The sequence below is a fragment of the Rhinolophus ferrumequinum genome, chromosome 24, assembly GCF_004115265.2.
Source record: "Rhinolophus ferrumequinum isolate MPI-CBG mRhiFer1 chromosome 24, mRhiFer1_v1.p, whole genome shotgun sequence".
Lineage (NCBI taxonomy): Eukaryota > Metazoa > Chordata > Mammalia > Chiroptera > Rhinolophidae > Rhinolophus > Rhinolophus ferrumequinum.
Genome location: NC_046307.1, coordinates 41,519,006 through 41,540,932, shown reverse-complemented (window position 1 = coordinate 41,540,932; position 21,927 = coordinate 41,519,006). Strand labels below are relative to the sequence as shown.

General features: G+C 51.4%; 1 protein-coding gene across 3 annotated transcripts in view; it reads right to left on the bottom strand.

Annotated features, from left to right (window-relative positions):
• Positions 1-9,045: 9,045 nt before the first annotated feature.
• Positions 9,046-21,927, bottom strand: part of RNF216 (ring finger protein 216) — a 115,960-nt gene continuing 103,078 nt past the window's right edge. For all 3 annotated transcript variants that reach the window (XM_033096072.1, XM_033096075.1, XM_033096074.1), the window contains exons 16-17: positions 12,048-12,117; positions 9,046-11,356 (exon numbers count right to left, since the gene is read on the bottom strand). In XM_033096072.1, coding sequence (XP_032951963.1) covers positions 11,037-11,356; positions 12,048-12,117 — 390 coding nt within the window. In that variant the 3' untranslated portion in view covers positions 9,046-11,036. The remainder of the gene's footprint in view (positions 11,357-12,047; positions 12,118-21,927) is intronic.

Sequence of the window (21,927 nt, the reverse complement as noted above, 5' to 3'; positions counted from 1 at the left end):
ACGAGAGGAGAGGCAGGCTTGCCTTCTTTTCTCCTGTGGTCCTTCCCTGTCAGGGCACGAGTGCCAGGACCTGGAGGCTGGGCGCAGGCCAGCTGTGGTCCTGGCATGTGGCATGGACAGAGTAAACGGCCTCCCAGGGCCTGACCCAGTCCTGGCCTCCCCACTGCTGTCTGCCAGGACCTCCACAGACCTAGCCCTTGGATTCTTCGTTGGGATAGAGCCTGAGCCCTGCTGCGGGGGGCGGGGGGGTGGGTTATGGAGCTGTTACCAGCCCCAGGAGGTCTCCGGTGGGGCCCTATGGTGGTTGAGGCCTCTGAGCTTCCTAAGTGTGATTCCATGGCACAACCCTTCCAGGTTGCCTGCCCTCCCAGCTCAGGCTCCTCCCCTGTTCATTTCTGGGGAAACCTCGGTGGAGGACACCCTGGACCTGGCTGGGCCCCACTTCCTCCAGGGCCGAGCAGCATCTGCCACAATTGGGAAGGATGAGAGGTGACCTCCAGTGAACTTGGGAGCTCATAAATCACACAAAAGCATCCCCACAGCCTGTATGGACTCCCTGGGGATGCTTGGGCCTCAGTTTTCTCCATTTGAGCAATGGGCAGTTGGGTTCCTGGCTTCCCTGGGCTATGGGCAGCAAATTGGTGGAGGGGCTCTGAGAACTCTGGGCCAGCGAAAAAGGAAGGTAACAGATGGGGTCTTTCCAGGCAAAAGCTGGTGTGGAGCAGGGGCCCAGGCCTGGGAGGGGCAGGGCAGGGCTGAGCATTTGGCCCGAAGCCCAAACCCTTTAGTGGGTCCCCTGGGTTTAACCAGGAGGCTGGGCTTCCTTGAGCGCTGATAATTAACAAAGGGTGCACAGAAATGGGGGGAGGAGGAGCTGCACTCCCCTTTCCCCCTTCCCTGGTCTGAACCCCAGGAAGGAAGGGGGAAACCCCCCTTCCAGGAACCCCAACTAGTGCCAGGCACTGGGCAGATGCTCTGAATGGGTTACTATTATCATTAAGAAATTAAGATAACAGGGCGGCCGGATGGCTCAGTTGGTTAGAGCGCGAGCTCTCAACAACAAGGTTGCTGGTTCAATTCCCACATGGGATGATGGGCTGCACCCCCTGCAACTAAGATTGAAAACAGCGACTGGACTTGGAGCTGAGCTGTGCCCTCCACAACTAAATTGAAGGACAACGACTTGGAGCTGATGGGCCCTGGAGAAACACACTGTCTCCCAATATTCCCCAATGAAATTAAAAAAAAAAATTAAGATAATAAATACATAGGGTATAAAATCAAAGGGTCTCCCAGCCTTAGTCCTTCTCCTTCCAGAAGTAATACTGTTAGCAGTTTTTTACATTCTTCCAGAAAATTTAAGAAATTAATATTAGCCCTTACAATGTGCCAGGCACTGTGCCCCAATGAACTCATTCAGTCCTTGTCATGGCCTGAGTTGTGTCCCCCAAAATCACATGTTGAGGTCCTAACCCCCAGAATCTCAGAGTGTGACTATATTTGAAAATAGGTAAAAAAAAAAAAAAAAAAAAAAAAAAAAAAAGGAAAGAAATGTAAAACAAAGATTAAGAAGAAAACTGGATCTTTAAAGAGGTGATTAAGGTAAAACAAGGTCAGATGGTGGGCCCCAATCCCACATGGCTGGTGTCGTTATGAGAAGAGATTAGGACACAGACAGAGAAGGAAGACCACGTAGGGATATAGGGAGAAGATGGCCACCTACAAACCCAGGAGAGAGGCCTCAGGGGAAACCAGCCCTATCTCCACCTTGATCTCAGATTTCCAGCCTCCAGGATGGAGAGAAAATGTATTTCTTTGTCTAAGCTGCCCAGTCTGGGATACTTTGTTATGGCAGCCCCAGCAAACTGACAGTCCTTCTAACGCCCCCAATGGCAGGTAATACTGTCATTCCCACTTATCTGTACAGAAACTGAGGCTCCGAGAAGTGAAGTATCTTGCTCAAGGCCACACGCCCAGTTTGGGGTGCAGCTGGGATTTATACATAAAACATGACGCGTATGTACAAGCACATGGGCACTCACATTCGTGACCGGTTCCTCCAGAAGCAGACGGAGACCAGCATTCAACGCCAAGTGGTTTGTTTGGAAGGTGACCCCAGGATGCAGGAGAGAAGGGGAACTGAGATGGGGAAAAAGAGGAAGGCAACAGCAGTCAGCACAGTGGACAATGGCCTTGGACCCCTGCTGGGCAGAGCCACCCCCACCCCCTACCATGACCCTCGACCCTGCAACCAGGAAGCCGGACAGGTGGGGTTTCCAGGCAGCAGCTCTGTGCCGGAGAGGGGGGAGCTGAGGGGCTGTGAGGGGTGCTGGGTTTCTTTTTTCTGTTTTTGTATTTCTTTAAGTGTCTGTGAACTTCACACTTTTTCTGCTTGGCACAGCCTAATCCTCCTTTAAGCTGTCAGGTGGGCCTCTGGTCTAGGGCTGACCGCCCGCGACGGTCGGTCACACTCTCCTTCTGAGCATTCCAGCTCTGCTTCTGCTCCAGGCATGGGAGGCGTCCTCTCTGCTGTGCTACTCCCACGGTTGTGCGACGCTGTGGGTGTGTTAGCCTGCTCCTCTCTGCTGGTCCTTCACCTGTGTGACCTCATCTCTAGTCAGCTGAGGACAGAGGGGACCCTCTGCAGAACCTCTCTGGGCGGCTGTCTCCTTTCTGCACTTCTGCCACAAGGATTCTCAGCCTCCCCAAAGTTTCAGCGGTCTCCTCAACTCCCAAGAGTCCGTTTGGCCCCAGCAGGGCTTCCCGTCCCTGTGTCCAGGCAGGCAGTGGGAAGTTGCAGAGTCCACTTCGCTCAGGGGTCACTGACCTTGCTCCTGTAGTCCCATGTCTGAAGGCCAGTCTTCCTTTATTTTGTCTGATTTTTCAGTTGTTTAAGTGGGGGGCGGGTAAATCCATCATCCTTGTTACTCCATTATGGCCAGAAGTGGTATTATATTTCTGCCTTTTCTTTCTTCTTTTTATAAACAGAATTAACCTACCATACAACTTAACGTGTATATAATTCAGTGGCTTTTGTATACTCACAGAAATGTGCAACCATCACTGCAGTCAGGTTTAGAACATTTTATCACCACAAAGAGACCAGACCCTTTCTTACCCCCGTCTCACCCCCATCCCGCTCCAGCCCCAGGAAACCACTGATCTGCTTCCTATCTCTATAGGTTTGCTGACTCTGGACATTTCACATCAATGGAATCATACAATCTGCGGCCTTTTATGTCTGACTTCTTTCACTTAGCATAGTGTTTCAAAGTCCACCCACGTTGTAGTGTGTATAATCACGTCCTTCTTTTTTATGGCCACATAATATCCCACTGTATGGACAGACTACATTTCATTTACCCGCTCATCAGATGGTGGACATTTGATTGTTTCCACATTTGGCTCTTATGAATCATGCAAAATCATCACTGTATGAAAACTTTCTAGGAAAACATCTCTGTAGACTTACAACTCCAGCTCTTGATTCCGTGCCCTTAAAACACTTGCAAAATCCGAGCTCACTATAGCCAGCCCCACCCCTCCACTTTACAGATGGGGAAGCTGAGGCTCCAGCTGGCAGGTGACTCGTCCAGGTGACCCTCACACGTTACCTGATTCCAAAAACAATTAAGGTAACATTGGTGTGGCTTCTGTAGGTCAGATTGTCTTCACATATGGTCTCTCATTTAATGCCCCACAAGCCGCCTTCTGAGGTGGTCATTTTATCCTCATTTCACAGATTTATTTTTCCACCACTTATTTCCTGGGCTTGCCAGCTCCTGAGCACAGAGGTGTTCCCAGCCCATCTGGAGGGAGGTGCTATGGAAAATGTTCCACAAGCAGGGAACTAATCCGAGGTGGTCAGTGCCTCACGGGGAAAGGTCAGGGGACTGGGCCACGTCTGAGTCAGGAAATAGCAGAGCTGGATAGGAACTGAATGCTTGTGCCTTCTTCAGCAAGGCCCAGCCTCCAGGACGCTCTCGGCTTCCTTTGTGGCCTTGCTCCCCAGCGGACAGGACAGAGATGTCTGTGGGGGAGGTGTCAACGTCCCCTGGGGTCAGAGGCTGAGAAGGTTGGGCCAGCCATGCAGGCTTGAGAGCCACTGGGTCATCCGCTCTGTGCCCATTTCCGGGTCCCAGTGTTCCTGGGAGGAGACCAGCCACCCGGGCCTCCAGCAGGTCCCAAGTGCCCTGTCATGAGTTCAGCTTATGGACACTCTGACCCTTTTAACTCGTGTTTCTCCACATGAGCTGTGTGTGGGAAGGTGAAGCTGCTTTGAAGGCCGGGCAGGGCCGAATCTCGGTCTCTGGGAGGGAAGCTCGGGCCATGAATGACAGGCCAAGCGCACAGCATCCCTGGGGGGCCATTTCAGGGTTGCCGCCTCAGCCCAACCCCAACTGAGAGAAGAGCTGCCCAGCAGAGCACGTCACCCCAGAACTTTTCTAGAAATAGCTCCGTGTGCCTGTTTGAAGCCATTGCTTTGGGGGGTGGTTTGTGCAGAGGAGATGTTGGAGAAGCAGGTGGCCTCTGACTAGGGGAGGCCTTGGTCAGCGCCTGGACGGGCGATGAGACGAGGAACCAGCAGGCCAGGGAGAGCCCGAGGAGCAGGAAGGTCCAAGGGTGCCCAGCACCTGCGTCTCCCAGGGGTGCACCAGCTTTCTGGCACCCCCCTCTGTTTGTCCTGTAAAAGGGCTGACAGACGCTGCCGGGTCTCAGGACTGTCTGCGGCGAGCGCCTCACTGACAAACGCTCCCTACTCGACTGAAGCCATTGCCTCCCCATTCAGCGCGAAGTGCCCTGGCTCCACTGCGCTGTCAGCACTGTGGGCCCTCCTCTTGGCAAGTCCCCATTGGTGCCAGGTCCCCTTGGACTCTCTCCTGAATCCATCCCACATGTGCTCCAGATGTGCTCCCGCCTCGCCCATCCCACCGGAGGCCAGACTACAGCCTCCTCCCAAAGCTTCTCCCCTGGGACTCCGCCAAGGCCTAAGCAGTGATTCCAACACCAAGGAGTTGACGAAAATGCAGATTCCTAGGAACCACCAGAACCATAGGCTCTGGGACCTGTGTCTGGACACCAGGCGGAGAGAACAAGGAGCCAGGGTGGGGCCCTTCCCACTGTCGTGGGGCTTGGTTCCAGCGACCTCCTCTGTGCTGCCTCCCCACCCCCTGGGCCACCCCCGCTGCCTCCCTTCTACCGCTGCGTCCAAGTCCCACCTGCCTGGTGTCTAGTTGCATGTTTGCTGTTGCTCCTGCTGGAGAGCCCGACAGCCTCACTACCCAGGTGAGCGGCGCCTTCCCAGGGCCTGGCCCAGGCCTGTACCCCTCAGTGGCACGTGCATACACAGTCTGTGGATGAGCATGCACCTTGCACAGGGCGTGGGCATGGACTCGGTGCCCGAGATTCCTGCGTGGGGGCTGACGCAGTCTCAGATACACCGGACACATGGCAGGGGTGACAAGCACTGTGTCCCCAGGGAGCCATCCATAGAATGGTGAGGGACAACAGCCTGTGGATGTGCACCTGCCTGAACCTGGGGCCCACCTGGGAAAGGATTCTAAGGGACAGCGCGAAGAGACTCAGACAGCAGCCGGCCCTTACCACATCCTCCCGTGCCCACCTCAGGCCAAGCCCTTCTCCTATCTCATGTAACGGTCCCAATCTGATGAGAAGGTGCTGTAATTATCCCCACTTTACTGTCATGCAGCAGGTAGAAGGTGGCAGAGCTACGATCTGCACACCTGCAGATCCCTCAGGGAAGATACTGAACATGTGATAACCGCTCACCATAACCGCTTAGGGAAGACGCTGGCCCAGGACAGCCGGGGCAGGTGACCCTGACGACAGCCTGAGCTGGTCCCACACCCAACTCTTGAGGGTTTTAACCGGCACCTTCTACTGCAAAGCAAAGCACAGCCAGTGGTCAGTTCTGGACTGTCTCTGCCAAAATGTGCTGATGAAGGGAGAGGAGGCAACGAGAGAAAATGGCTCTGACTTAATCCTGAGCAAGAAAGAGACATAGAAAGGGATGGAGACGAGACCATTTCCCCCAGGGTCATGAGGACAAAGGGCTAGCAGGGGCAGCTTTGCACCAGCCTTCCGAAAAAGCAGTCCAAAGAGAAGGCTAACACACCTGTGGCAAGAGACTCTGGAAGGACGAGTCTCTGCTCCAGAAGCGCTTGCTCATCACGCCTCCCTCCTAAGGCTCCAGACAGGATGGAAACCTGTGTGTCTGATTTTCCGGTTCTGTGAAACATGTATCATCATCACAGAGAAAAGCCACATAGGAAGGAAGTGCATCAAAATAGTCTCAGTAGCTACTTTTGGGCAACGAAGCATTTCTTTTTCTTTATACTTTCCTGTGTTTTCACATTTTTTTTTTCTATTTTAAAACATAACTGGCAAATGTATATATATATATAAAAGAAGACACTTTCTAAGGATGAAAAAATAAAAGTTTGGACATTACAGCTACAAATGCTCCTGACCTAAAAGCAGCTCGATGTAAAGAAAGGGGTGTCAAAATAACTGACATCTCCTTAAGATCAGATTCCAGAGGAAGTCTTAGGCCAGCTGGGCACCATGGGCACAAAGTGAGGGGCAGCGCACAGCTCAGGGCTCTCACCTGCGAATGGTGGAGTGACACGGCTCTGCAGGAGAGGAATCTGGGAAAAGCCACTGAAATACACACACATACACCATCCTTTGATTCCCAACTCCACGACTGGAGAGACACCTATTGAAACACAAAGAGGGCGTGGGTCACTGAGGTATGTATGGTGGCAAAACCATCAGAAGCATCCAGATTTTCTTTCTCAGGGAATGGCTGAGTTACTTGTGGGAAACCTACACAAAGAAATTTCACAGAAGGCACAAAAAAGACAAATTAGAGCTATTATAGATCCACAGACCTGGAGAGCACTCTAGATTGTAAAGGGAGGAAAGCAAGCTGCAGTGAAAGGTATGAAATCACTTTTGAAAGCAAAAGCCCAAGGCCCTCTGCAGCGTGTTGTGACCTGCTGGCTGGCACGCGTGACTCTGGCTACCTGGACAGATGAGAAAAACAATTGTAGCAGATTAGGAAAATAGCCATTACTTATCTACTTATTGGTAACCTAAAAATAAAAAGGCCTTTCAAAGTGAAAGGCAACAAGCGTTTATTTGAAATCAAGAAGAGCTCTTCAGCAATTATTCAGACAGAAGTCCAAACAGTGTTCTGATGAGGAAACAAAGGCCAGGGGCGTTTATGAGAAGGGAGAGGGGACAGTGACATCCATGGAAGGCAGGCATTGCTGTTGTGCAGGTAACGTAACACAGTGACGCTAATCATGAATGTTTGAATTTTCAGTCCAGTAGTCATCAGCCCCGTAGTCATAACTGCTTTCGTGTTATCTTTGCAAACAGTTCTTTGGGACATAATTTTGCCCTAGACCCAGGCCAGAGGTTATTTTGCTGGTTTAAAATTCCGAAGATTTGAGGCGTAAGACATGCCAGGCAGTTCCTCTGGGACGGCAGCCCTGGCTGCATGTTAAAGTGGCTGTGTTTATGTCATTCTCTACGTTATTGGAACTGTAGAAAGTCTATGATATTGCTACAAGCATGCACATATGCAACATGTCCAGGAAGGACTAAATGGCACGGATCAATTTAAAAACACCCCGACCTGTTCAGAAGGTGGCAGTGCAGGTAATCCGTCTTGGATTTGTTTCAGGGTACATACCGGTGGCCCTCGATCAACGCAGATTTGAACTGTGTGCATCCACCTCCAACACAGATTTTGTGCGACTGGTCCTCGCAGCTGAAGTCTGCATAGTTCAAGGGTCAGTTGGTCTGGAATCTGGGTATACAGAGGGCCGACTGTAGTTACACTCGGATTTCTGACTGTGGTGGCAGTTGGTGCCACGTCGTCAAGGGTCAGTTGTACTTTTTTCAGACATACCAAAAAAAAGAAAAAAACGTGAGCTTGGTTTGAGCCCGAGTGTGCTATGGTCCACCGGTGGGGCCCTCCAGGCCTTGGTGCTAATTCCTGTGGGTGTGGGCCTGGCACCCAGCAGGAGGTGCTGCCACTGGGTCTCTGGCTCTGGGCAACAGCAAGGAAGAGGCAGTGCCTGAGGGAGGAGGCCCTCGGGTGGTACTGCCGGACTCAGAGCAGTGCTTCTGCCCAGGTTCGCAGGGGGCGAGGCTCTGACCGTTTGCACCCAACCTTCCGGGGACCCAGCTTCTGCAGGTTGCTCTGCAGCGGCCTGGAAGAGGGGCTGACCTCAATTTCTCCAAGAGGATTCTGTGCCGAAAAACAAATCAGCCACTTGCACCCAACTCAGGCCTGGGGAGCCATGCAGGCAGGGTTAGCATATCGGATCACGTATTTCTCTCCTGGGCAAGGGAGGCGGGAAACCTTCTTTCCCTGCGCAGGGCTGCTCCACTGGGACCAATACTGCCGTGATTGTTCCGGAGAATGGCATTTATTTTAGACCTCGTTACACCAGGCATCTGCTGGCCTGACTGCTGTGCGGAGAAATGAAACCAGAAGAAGCAGGGTGCAACCACATTTATTTACAAAAAGTTCAAGGGACATGACACAGGCTTTTTACACACAGTAGTTGAAACAGAATTATTTTATGTACTTTTACTACCAGAAGGTAAAGAAAAAATTTAATAATCATTTTTGCTATTTTTATACAAAGTGACAAGTCATGCACTTTTTTTGTTTTAAAATCTTTTTCTAAGTGCAAATACTAGATTCCTCTCTCCAGTTTTAAGGCAAGTTGAACAGGACTGTCACTGGGCAGTCTCTCGCTCTGGGGAGCAAACATTGGCCTAGAGAGGGGAAGGTGCCAGGCCACCTTCTGCTTTGTCCCCCGACTCTGATCTCTGCAGGTTTCCTGTCATTTGCATCCTGCAGTCACCTGCTGGCTTGTCAGAAGTCTGTGGCCCCATCTCTCTGCAAAGGATGTCACTAGTATGGAATGGACTGCTTTTCGAAGAGCCCAGGGTCCAGGTCCTGCCTCTGGGACACTTGAGGTGCCTGGAGGGTCATGCGGGGTCAGAACCCACAGCAGTGACCTCTCCAAAACAGCGACTCTGCTACACCCACAGACCTGTGAGCCAGTCTGGAGTCAGGTGCCCAAGGTTCAGGAAGGCAACCACATGGGTCTACAAAAGCCAGAATGCTGCTCAAAGGACAAACCCTTGGTTTGGCCTTGGGGGAAATCATTAGTCTGGTCTCCCTCCTGTGTCAGGGGGACCGTTACCATTCCCAATTCTGGAGGACTAGCTGCATGGCAGTGACGGGCATGCCATCCGCTGGGGGTGTCCTTGCAGCTGTCCTGGGCCCTCCCTGGAGCGGCATGCCAGGGCTGTGAGGCAGAGGTGGAAGGAATCCACTAAGGCAGCCTAGAAGGGTGGGGTGAACACTGTCCTCATGGGCCCTACCCCATGTCCAGATGATGTGCCTGCCTGCAAAGCCCTCATCTGGAGGAAAGGCAGCAAGAAAGGGCAACTTAGCAGATTTACCCCATTTTAATCCTTGAAATGCATGTGAGAAGCCAGTGGCAGCAGGTGACTACACAGTATGACACTTAGTCCCGACAGCGCTGAGTAGGGGAGCAGGCCCCTGGCTGCAGGAGGGCGGGACAAGGTCTGTGATGGGCCAGCAGCCCACCCTCATCTCTGAGGCCTATGGGCACGCCCTGAACTTCTGGGAACCCCCATCATCAGATACAGCAACAGGAACAAAGGCCAACACATGGAGCCAGGCAGCTGTCTCAGCTGAGGCCTCAGCTCCACACAGGCTGGCGTGTAACTTACCAAAGGTGGGTGGGGCGATGCTTCAGGTGCCACTCAAAACCTGGGCGGGGATGGACAGGAAAAGGGAGTGGACCAGGCAGGGACCCCGAGCAGACCCAGAGCTAGACTTAACTAATCTCGGGAAAGGGCAGCTTCTGGGTGGGCGCTGAGTAGTCTGGGTCATCTGTCCCGTTGGGGAAAACCACTGCCCCCACCAAACCTTTGGGGAGTTGTTCACTGCCTGGTTGATGGCAGAGAAGGCTCCCCAGTAATTGGGCTGCTTGGGAGAGCCATCAGGACCGTCACAGCTGCCTCAAGAGGATCTGTTTGGCAAAAGTTCCAGAACCATCACGACCACACAGGCTGCCTAACTTGGGGTAACATATTTCTTTGACTTTCCAGACTGAAGGAGAGTCCAGTGGGTCACAGAAAACTGGGTAAGTTCAAAGTGAGTGAACAGGTAACATTTCTTCAGATAAAACTATGAAACAACCCATAGCACAAGGTGGTCTCTCTGTGGTCTCATGTGAGTGGGCGGAGCGGGAAGAGAACAGACTCCTGAACAGTCACCAGGGTGGTGGCCTGGGGTCCTGGGTGTGAGGGACATGGGCTGTGCCCTCCCCACCCTGCTCCTGGGCCTGTAAACACCACTCTGCCTCCTCTTCATGGGGACCAGCTGCCTTGGAACAGCAGAGCACCCCTAACTTGAGGTGGGCCTCAGGACGAGGGGACAGGAGCACTGGCCCTCGAGACTCGGTCCGGCCTCAGCTCTCTCCCAAGGGCACTCTTCCGTACTTGCTTCAGCTTCAGTACGGAGGAGACTGTGCAGCAGTAAGGAAGGCCTACGTGGTTTGTAACTGAGAGAATTCTGTTGTCTGCGGGGGAAGGGATGGAGGCAAACGTTTCCTTTGTCTCTTTCTGCAGGGACATGGGTGACAGAGTAGAGATGGGCTACACTGTGGCCAGGGCCACTGCACTGGCAAGCTAGGATGGCAGACAACTCTTCAGGAAGTGGATATTGCTGCCCCCTATCTTGCCCAGCTATCGCAGCCGCCGGCCACTCTTCAAGGGGCAGTGGCCCTTCCCGGGGAGGACTGGGAAGGCCAGCATAGCCGTTAGGAGCCAAGCCCACCATCCCTACCTAGAAGGCATGGGCAGAGCCACTGGCCCTGGGGGTCCAGGGGGCTCTAGCCAACCCCTGCCCCATACGGCTCAGTAGGGCTCCCCGGAGGGCCAGGGCTCAGGCGTCAGAAGCGATGCCGTGGCTGGGGGCCAAAGTGCATGGGCAAGTTGTGTTCCAGGGGCAGGTGGACGGGGGCAAAGTCGTAGTTGACACGCACATTGGGCAGAGGCGGCACGTAGGGCGCCGGGATGGGGCCCATGTTGAGGGGAAAGTTGTTGAACATGGGCCGGACGGGCGGCAGGGGGAAGGGCGGGTGCACAAAGGCATAGGGGGCGATCTGCGGCTGGCGCAGGTTCTGTGGGACAGGCCGCGGCAGGGCCTCCACCCTCTGGACCTTCTCCGGAAGCTTCTCCAAGGGGGGACCGATGCGTTTGAAAGTGTTCTCTGAAAGGGAGACGGGATTTAGTTGTTGAGAAAAGAGTTAAAGCCAACTGCGCCTCGCTAGATCTAGTTCGGGACCTGGGCTGCTCATCCTATCTCTGGTCCCACCCGCCTGGAGCCTGGGACAAGGCCAGGAGCCTGGGACCTCAGCCTCATCCCTACCTGGGCACACAGCAGGGCTGCACACAATGAGGCCGACGAAAGTACAAAACACAGCAGACACACGGACACCCCCACCCCAGCCATCAAGGACAATTATACTCCCAACCAAGCATTATCCTCCAGCGGTCACCTTGGAAGGCGGTGGATGGATCCAGCTCAGAACAGGTGGAGCTTCTTTGCGACTTTCCTTAAAAGCCAGGGCCTGGATGGCCGCTCACAGAAACCTCAGAGGGGTCAGGGTGGACCTACTGTCTTTTTAGTCTGGTTTGGCTTTGATTTGCTTCTTAAGTTCAAACCCATCCCTTGGGGCTTCCTCCTCATCAAGGAGATGCTGAACCTAGATTGGATCTAAGCTTTCACAGCCTTTCCCACAGGAAGCAGGACGTACAACTGGAGTGTATCTATAGTCACCTGAGGGACAGCACCTCCTGGGTGGTCCCTGGCTGGGTGGGCGGCTAGGACCCCCGGGGTGGGGGGCCGGCAGTGGGGAGTACAGTGGGTGTGGGGGCTGTGATGGGAGAGGACAACTTGCCTCCGTTCTTTCTTTTCTGTTCCTCTTCGGCCTCCTTCTGGATTTCCTCAATTAGCTTCTCGTCATCTTCCTAGAAGGAAAGCAACAAGATAAGCTGGCTCTCAACCAGCTGCGGTGCTGAGGCCCCGCTGGGACATGGGGAGGCCGCTCTGCTGCTGGCCAGCACGCCACCCGTTCCCAGTTCCCTGGGGATCCTCGGCCTTCATCACCGGGTGGGGTTCCCAGGAGGAAGTCTGTCTGAAAGGCGGGGACTGGCTTAAACATACGGTGACGGAAAGAGAACTGACAGGGTGGTCAATACACAATGGGATATATAGATGATGTATTACAGAACTGTACACCTGCAATCTATGTAATTTCACTAACGATTGTCACCCCAATACATATGAATTAAAAAAGTCTCAGTGATGTAAAGAATAGCATGAGGAACATAGTCAATTTATTATAATAACTATGTATGGTGTCAGATGGGTATTACATTTATTGGAGTGATCATCTTGTAAGTTAAATAAATGTCTAATCGCTATGTTGTACTCCTGAAACTAATATAATATTGCATGTCAACTGTAATTAAAAAAAAAAAGTCTTAAAAAAAAAAAAAAAGGCTGGGACCAATGGACCGAGAGCAGGGATTGCTCACTCAGCTGTAGGGCAAGCAGAGGGAGAACTGCCCTCACAGAGCTTGGAGGGGGAGACCAAGGACCTGAGGGTTTGGGAAGCGGTAAGTGTGGGTGGGCAGGGCCTGAGGGTCAGAGCCCAGCAGTCTTGCCGACTCCCTGGACTGGGCTGGACAGTGTCCACTCAGGCCTGCTGAGCCCTGAAGCTGGCCTGCGTCAGGTCTTGGGTACAGGGGGAAGGACACAGCAATTTAAGACCCCCTCCACCCCGGACCTTGCCACCTCCTCTTTCCAAAGTCAACACCTGGTGGGCTCGTTATGCTAACTGGCACTTCAAACTTGGATTATCCCAGCCCGGGCACAGGAGCCAAAGAGGCACTCTGGGGGCCGTGCTGGGCAAGTAGGGCACCAGGCCCGTGCAGTTCCCACATCTCCACCTGCCCCGGGCACTGTGGTGGGAGAGCAAGGCTGCTGGCTGGGACTGACCAGACCACCGCCTGCCTCCTATAATGTGCTGGGGATCATCCACTGCTCAGCGACCCAGCAAAGATGCTTTCCAATTACCTGGAGACTGAAAGGTCACACACTGGATTGAAAACCCCATGTCTCTGCTGTACCAGTGTGGTCACAGAGGCTGTGGGAATACCTTCTAGCCAGCAAGGAGAGGCTCAGTGAGGAGCAGAGTGGGGACACGATGGCCAAAACCTGAATGCATTAGCTGCACTGATTCAAACTGAGTGACAGGCAGGCCTGGTCTGTTTCTTGGGGTCTTCCAGCTGCTTCTCCAGCAGTTAAGAGCAGTTAAGCTGGAAGAAGTATGGGGAAGGGCAGTGGTGCCCAACATGGGGGCAGGAGAACACAGACAAGTTTCAGTATTTCAGGAAGCCTGCTGGAAACACATGCTTCCCCAGACCAGGCACACAGCATACCACACAGCCAGCTGTGTTCTGGGCTGGAACGGAGTCAGTGATAACTGGATTTTTCATGCTGATCTGAGGTTCTGACTGGCTGAAGACACCCATGGTACTTCTGAGATATGAATGGAGGGCCCCAGAGGGGAGCACATGATCTGGAAACTACGTCTGGAAATCCTTGGACTAGAGGAGAGCGTGGCAGTCCCATCATGGGATGGAGCAAAGGACAGTCTGCATATTTACTTATTAGCATATTAATATCACAGCCAAGACAGCAAAGTTAGTGATTTCATCACACAGTTATAAACCTGCAGTGATTGTGGAGTCATGAATTCACTTAATCAATGTGTGTCGAGCACACGTTTACAGTGCGCTAGGTTTACTAGGGGAACTTCTAACAGTGAAACTAAAAGTCATACCGATAGAATGAGTCAATAGCTAAGTAATATACTCCCTTTGTTTGGTAGATTAAAAAATGCTACGCGAGTCCCCGGACACTGGGCTCTGTGGACAATAGCAGGAGGCCCCACTACCTTCGCTTAATTCTCAAGGCCTCAGAAGCAAAATGACAGTCGGGACTCAATGGTCTCAAAGATTCTTTCCAACTATGACAACTGGAAATTCTTATCATACACCCAGGTCTTTTTCAGCCTCACCTGGCCAAGTATTCAGAGCAAGGCAAAGGGAAGAGAGGTGACAAAGGTTAAGATCCCATCATGCATTTCAGAAGCTGCCAAGCGCTTGGCACATCAGAATCATACGACCAGGAGGAATCCTGGTAGGCATCATGTTTGTCCCCCAGGTGATGCATAAAAATGCTCTACAAAATCCAAGATGTGCTCATCTGGCTTCTGTGTAAACACTGCAAACGAGGGAACGTACTGTCTATAAAGCCCTAGCTAAGCCCATCGACACACAGGGCTCTAGTAACTCATAGGCTTTGGTGGGCAGTCTGAAGGTCTCCATGTGAACGTCAAGATAAATTCTACCAATTACCTAGATTAGGAGTTGGCAAATCTCTTTATTTTGGTGTCAGTGACAGGCCTAGGGAAAGATAAAACAGAACAAAAAGGACCGTGATTAAGACAATGCAAAGTGAGCGAGCAGTGGCTCCACACCTGTCAGCGACTGACCTGGGGCAGGTTCCTGAACATCTTGGTCTCACCTGTAAAATGTGCTGTTGTAAGGACTGAATGAGCTCAGCCGTGGAAAGGACTCAGCACAAAATAAGCACTCATTAAAGGTAAGAAACTCTGTAAAATGGCAGAGAGAGAGTTTAAAAAGATAAGAAGTTTCAAGAAAAAGTGGTACAGACTGGGAGATGCCCCTAACATTTCAGTGGCTTCTTTATGGCATAAGGGACAGGTTCCCTGACTCTAGTCACTTATTAATTAAAATTATTAATACTACATCGCCTTCACCATCTCCACCGCCTCGTCCCTATTTCTACCCCATGACCTAAATGGGGTTATGCCCATCAGTCCCCAGAGGGACACTCAAGGGCTCTATGGCACAGACGGTACCTTAGAAATCATCCATTCCAATTTCCTTGTAGCACAGACACTGAAGTCCCAGAGAAATAAGTTGTTCAAAGTTATGGCTGGTTGGTTGTGCACTAAGCAAAAGCTTCACACCACTCTACAGCGTCAAATAGCTTTCCTGGAGAAAACCCACAGAAAAGTCCCTGGAAGCTTCCCTGTGCCTATCATTGACTGGAAAATTTGGAGGGTGCATGCGTCCTTACATTCAAGAGTAGGTACTGAGTACCCAGTGGGCATCAGGCTGGAGGAACAGCCGAGAGTAAGGCAGCCCTGGTCCCCCAGCTTCTGGAACTTCTATTGTGCTGTGATCACAGCGTTAGCAGCTAACCACTAACCTACCCATCTCCTCGGACTCTCATGGTATTTGTTGGAATAAAAGAAGAAAGAGGGGTAAGAGAGGTTCCCTTTTGACTAGAAGATTCCAGGTACCCTATAGCACTGCTGAGGTGAGTACGTAGGGCACCTGCCTGATTGTTATCAGTGCTGTTTCCTGTGATAAATCCAAATGCTCCTGGTAGAAGTTCACTGCTGAATAAACACAATGTAAGAATTCCCTTAGGTGGGTCTGAGGCCCTTGCAGAGGCGAGTATGAGCTGAGCTTCCTGATACAGACCTGCCAGCTTCTGGAGAGCAGGGCGGCCAGGTGTACCCGCTGGCAGACGCTGCGCTGCCATTGAGACTTCCTGGAGGGGGAAGGAGCCTGCGAGCCCTGAGCTCTTCGCCTTTTGGAAAGAGCCACCTGGAGCCTCTTCCCTTCCTTCTTAGCTCTGATCATCCTGATCAGGTGAGTGGACTCAAGAACATTTGTCCTTAAGTCCTGTCCATCCCCGGGTAGGCAGTGCCCTTAGGGGTAAATTCAGTCTGTATTTCACCAGAAAATGTCAGTGCTCAACTATTTTGGGCAGTGATTGTTACCATAAATAACGAGTAAATTGTCAGTTACACCTAGAATACGGGTTAGGAGTTTCAGATTTCAACTTTATCCAACTGGTTGGAGTCACAGGACACTGTGTTTAGAAACTAAGAACTAAAACACTTCTTAGTATTTTTTTAAAGAAAAAATTACATTTTCAGCCAAATATGTGACCCTAAGGGGGAAGATTTCTCATTCCATCTGTGTGGAAGTTCCTTCCACAAACAGTTCCCCTTAAGCATTTTAAATTCCTAAGTCAAGAGTGAAGGCAGACTGAATTATAAACTTTAAAAATGGCAAATTTTATTATATATATATTTTACCATAATTAAAAAAAATTAATGTTAAATAAAAGAGTGAAGGCAGGTATAGAGGTTATTTTGAGACAAAACATGAAGACTGGTCCCTCATCAGAACACTTCCTGGGTTTGGGCCGAGTGACAGCTGAGGCTACTGAGGGCCTCCTGGAGGTGAGTTCCCTCGGGGAACATTCTAGGCATCCCGGTGAATAAGAACACTTATGAAAAAGGCTTGCTATTCTGCAAATCTAGGACACACCTAGGCTGCTGGAAATGGGGAACAATAGGAGGAAAGATGATGATGCAAGAGCCAGGTGCAAGGCTGGATCACAGAATTCACTGTCTTCCAGCCCCCCTGCAGAGGCTGAGTCACTCACAGGAAATCCAGGCACCGACCACGGTGAATTTTATCTTAGAGCAGTACTGGCTTCCTAACAGACAGGCAGCTGGCGTGATGGGAAGAACTCCAGCTTTGGGGCTCCACAGTCTTGGGCTTGGGGACCCCTCTACCCCCCAATACCTAACCTGGAGCCTGTTCATTTCCACAGTAGGTTTACCGTGAAAAGCAAATGATCTCTTTTACGAGGTGTCAAGCATAGTGATAGTAATAACGGCAGTTAACATCTTTTTTAATGTATGTGCTGCCAAAACGAGCACGGCAGTTAATATTTAAAGGGCTCACTATGTGCCAGCTCTTATTCTAAGCACCTCACATAGATGTAGTCTTCGTAACTCCACGAGTTAGGTACTATTAATTATCCCTATGCTATAGATGAGGAAACTGAGGTACAGTGAGGCTCGAATCCAGGCCTTCTAGTCTCAAAGCCTGAGCTCTTCACCACATAAACCACAGGTTTCTTAATTGGAGCTGCGGGAGCAGTGTGACTGGAGGGCCCCCCACCCCGAACTCTGCCCCGCCCTCAGCACTGTCAGAGGTGACTATTTTTAGGCCCTGCTTTGTTCTAGAAAGAGTGTATCTTACCTTCCTTGAAATACAAGAGGGTTCTTTCTCTCTGGGATGGGCAGAACTCTGAAATCTCCTTTCTCCACTAAATACAGAAGAGAATAGGGCAAAACAAAATGCCTCCACTCAAGATGAACAGCCAATACAGCAGAGAAGGTGGCCACGTCCCTGGAAAGTTCAGGGAATTCTTATTTTCTTGGGGTCAGCTCACCTACAAATGCATGTGCTATCCCTTTAAATGACCCATTCGAAGGTCTCTGACTGGCTCCCTGGCACTTGGCCTCTGAGATGAAGCCAGAAGACTCCTCTTATCCCGAGTGAGAGCCAGGAGCTTGGGGAGCCCAGAAACTGTCAGGTGCAGACCGGGCTCCATCCCCAAGGCCGAAGTACTGGGCTGAGATGCGAGGGAACGAACATTGGTCAACGATCAAGATGTCCCCAGATGGGTGGGTCTCAGAAGACTGAGTATAAGGAAACACCAGGCCGGAGCAGAAGTGAGCTGTCCACGGCCACCCTGAGAATGCAAGGAGAGAGAACTGTGACGGGAACCCGCACAGCACCCACAGGGACCAGTACACCCCAAACGCAATGCAGAGGACAAAGGATTGAAGCAGAATGTGACATGGAGTCTCACCGCCTAGCAGATCTGGAAGGACACTTTAAATAAAAAACCGGGTGGGTTGCATCTGAACAGGGAGAAAGCGTTATTTCCTTTCTCCGGATTCCTTTGAGCTCAGCGGGATGCACAAAGAGCTCGCCAGCACGGAAGACTCAGACACCCCTGCTTCACGTGGAGGTGGGTGGGGAGTAAGGGCGGCGGGCACATCAGGCAGACAGCAGGGCCCAGCTCACCAAACACCGACTCAGCACGCAGGCGCTGGCAGGAAGTGAGGTACCGTTCACCAAAGAGTAGTTTTAGTTAGGAGGAAACCACCACAAAACTCAACTCCTTAACTTGTCCCTCAAAAAGGAAGGCCGCAGCGCTGCTGGGGCAGCAAGAGAAGATGCAGGCAGAGAAACTGCAAGTGGTTCGCGGGGAAAGAGAATGTTTCCCTCAATCGGACATTAACGATGACCGCCAGCCACAGGCTGGAGGGGCCTAAAATAGACGTCTAGCACGTGGCACAGGGCTGTCGTGCCCAAGCTTTGAAAAGTCCTCCTGAGCCTGTTTTCTTCAACGTTGCTGGACATCAGGACGGGCCGCCTGCCTGCCTGCTGTCCAGCCTCCTGTGACCAGGGAGGAAGGATGGGTGACTTTTCTTCTTCATTTAACTTTTTCTCTCCTTCACAAGGTGACTGGGAATCACAAGTCAACTGCTGCTTCCCTCCTGCGACTTTGGGGGTGGGATTGGGGCTGGATCCAGGTCATGTGTGGCTACAGCTGTTGTTAATAAACTTGCAATGATTTCATAAAAGGCTTCCAAAGAGCTGAGGATTTAGTTTCAAATTATTCCCAGATCGGCTGCAGATCACCGAGCAACACCAGACCCTAAGCCCCGGCCCCAGCTGTCCCCCTGCAACAGGAAATTGCGGAGAGGAGGGTGAAACGCAGGCCGCAGTGGCACATGCTGGGTGCTGGGGAGATGCAGGCCCGGCAGGCTCTGGGCTGGCTTCCGCGGCTATGTCGTCGGGTCCCAGAGGCCCAGCACCCAGACACCTCTCCATCTGGAGCTCCCCCACAGGGACCTGGAGGCAGCCTGGAGTGTGGCCGTGTTTTGACTCCTGTCAGGGTCAAGTGCTCAGCCTGGGGCCTGCTGGCATTTGTTGAAGACGACACAGCCCTACACGCTGTGTTTACTGCACTGAGCCTGCTGCCGTCCTTCTTGGTAAAGTGTCTAGTGACATCCAAACTCGACCGGGAACACTGTCAGTTTGCACCCAACAGGCCCCCTCTCTACCATCTGCAACTTGCTCAACGTGGGCGGGGGGGTCTAGTGCGGGTCCCAGCCCTGTGGAGGCCTGCCAGGTTCACTGGGCCCAGGGACCCAGGGGGCACCTACAGGAGAGTGCCCATATTTGGGAATACTTGCTCCAGAGTGTGGGGATCTCGAGTGGAAGAAGCTGAAATCTGGTCCAGCTTTCACCAGGTGACCGAAATGTCATTTTCCTCATCTGCACAACAGGAAAGTGGCCCTGCCCCCATGTCATAACGGAGGCAATGGCACTACAAACACAATGCTATGGCCAACTGTGGAAGCTGGAGGATGGGGCAACATGGGGGTTCACTTTACTATCTGTTTTTTTTTCAGTAGAAGGTAAATTTAAAAAGCTAAGGAAAAAATGCTGGAGCTAACAATTAGTTACTGGCCTGAAGTTTGGCCTATCTTTCTCTGGGGTGGGTCTCCATTCTTCCCTGATCAGTCCTTCCTGAAATACTCTTCGTCCCCTCCATTCCTGCAACATTTCTTCCTTTCCCTGGCTGCCGAGACAAGGGTCTCAAGGCGGCCTGGAGCCCTCCGTCCGTCTGACCATCTGGAAGCCGCTGTACCTTGGTACAGTTTGGGTGGACAGGTGGGTCGCTTTGTTTAAGACGCTGAGAACAACGACCTGGATGGAAACCCATGCTCTTACTTACTCACCATCGTCTTCAGGAGTCTCCTCATCTTTAAAACCGGGATGACACATCAGCCTCAGGGAACTACTAAGAATTAAATATACTAACACATATTTGATGTCATGTTCAATCCACTGCAGGCCTAGGAAAAATAACAGGTCTCCTCACCAATGGCCAGGAGCTAATGGTACCAAACTGTACACTGGCTATAAAAGCCTAGGGTTTTATTTGAACTGAACACGCTTCAAACTCTAAAATACAGAAAACAAAGTTGGAGGAAACAATTCTGTGCAGTTTCTGGTAGCCAAAACCCAAGATCAACACTGACTCTGTTTTGTATTTAAAGAGAAAATGCTATTGGGAATTTTGCCCCACTTGTAGAATGCAGGCTGCCAGGTGACTCTTCTGAATGTGGCTTCTAACAGAAAGATGGAGAGTGTCAGCCCCAATCACTCATGTGACCACATGGACAAGAGAAGAATCCGCATGTCTGGATCCAGTAAAGTCCCAGGAGAACCCTTCCCCCACTGCAAGTGATGTTTGTTCATTTGTGTCAGGATCAGCTTTGCATTCTGCCCTCTAAACCAGAAAACTGTGGTTTGCTGTGTCTGTGTTTGCTTGTTTTTTTCCCTCCTTTCTAAAACGACATCTTGTTTTTATAAGACTCTTGGTTGAGTGTTTTTTGGCTTATTTTTGATAACTAACAGAAAGCAAGTTACTATTCACCATTTTAGCAGTCTGATACGGAGTTAGTTCGGGTTCCCAAGCAATCTCTGGTCATTAAGGATGAAAACTCAACTTTTCTCCAAACCATGAAGGGCCAACTCTCGCGCTGACAAATGAGAGATTCTTTCTGGCCCTGCTGGTTCATTAAGCGGAGAACAGGCTGGACGACAGGGCATGCTTTGTTTCCCTGAACTTCTGAATGGCTTTGTGTTCTCAGAAGCCCCAACAGATGCTGGGTTGGAATTCAATCAGTCTCCTGGTGAGAATCAAGGAAACGGGGCTGATCCCAGTTTTGATGGGAACGGGACAAATGGAACAAAATCTCTGGCTGTGGCTACCAGAGGAAATCGAAGGGGGTTGTATTTGCCTGACCTTCCTTTCCAACCTTATTTTCAGCAAACACAGAACCTTTCTCAGGGTAGAAGATGACAATTCAACAAGAAAACAAGGAGGCAGTTACATGTTATGGCACCCAAACAAAATAACAGCACATGGGCACCTTTAGAATCAATTCCACGAGTGGAAGAAAAGAAGGTGGCCGGAGAAGGAACAAGAACAGGGAGAAAGGAGAAAAAAGAAAAGCAGCACTGAGAATAGGCCCGACTGCTAACCACCCCATCCCCACCCCTTGGTAACTGCCACTCTGCCATTTTGAGACGAAATGCAGCGGGAGGAAACTTCTCAGGAGCTGCAGCTGAAGGAGGAGGATGCTAGTTCCTCGAGATGCTCAGGCCCCGTTTGCTAGTTGGATGGGACCGAGGGGTGAGTAAGAAGAACTGCCAGGTTCTGGAAGGTCTGTCACAAAAGGCAGAGTGGGTTACCTTGCCACTGAGCTCTCTGACTCCGGCTGCCCCTCCCGCCACTCAGCCAACAACAGAAGGAAAACTCGTCCATCTATTTACAAAGTCTCCCCTTCCTTACACTGACTTCCTTAGTGACGCGGACCCCAGAGTTGTGCAGTAAGAGCAATTCCTGGGCACTCAGTCTCATTTTCTGCGCACTGTGGTTGTTCCTGACATGCAGACACCAGGTTCCCATAGGGGCCTCACTGGATGGCTCCAAGGATTCGGGTTAGGCCACCAGGATGTCTGCTGTGCTTCTGTCACAGGGCCAGCCAGTCACGCCGACACATCGGAGATGTTCTGCACCAGGGCAGAGACTGGTGGCTGACAAGACTTTTCTTTGGTGTATAAAGTGCTGATTGGAACCGTGTTTCAAAGATATTTCAAAGATATTAATGACCAATCTGTAAAATTTGGGAGATTTCACATAAAAATAGATTTCCAGCCTCTCTGGAAAATCTGAAGCCATGGTAACTGAGCACAATCTCACCTGGCAACAATCCGGGGGAA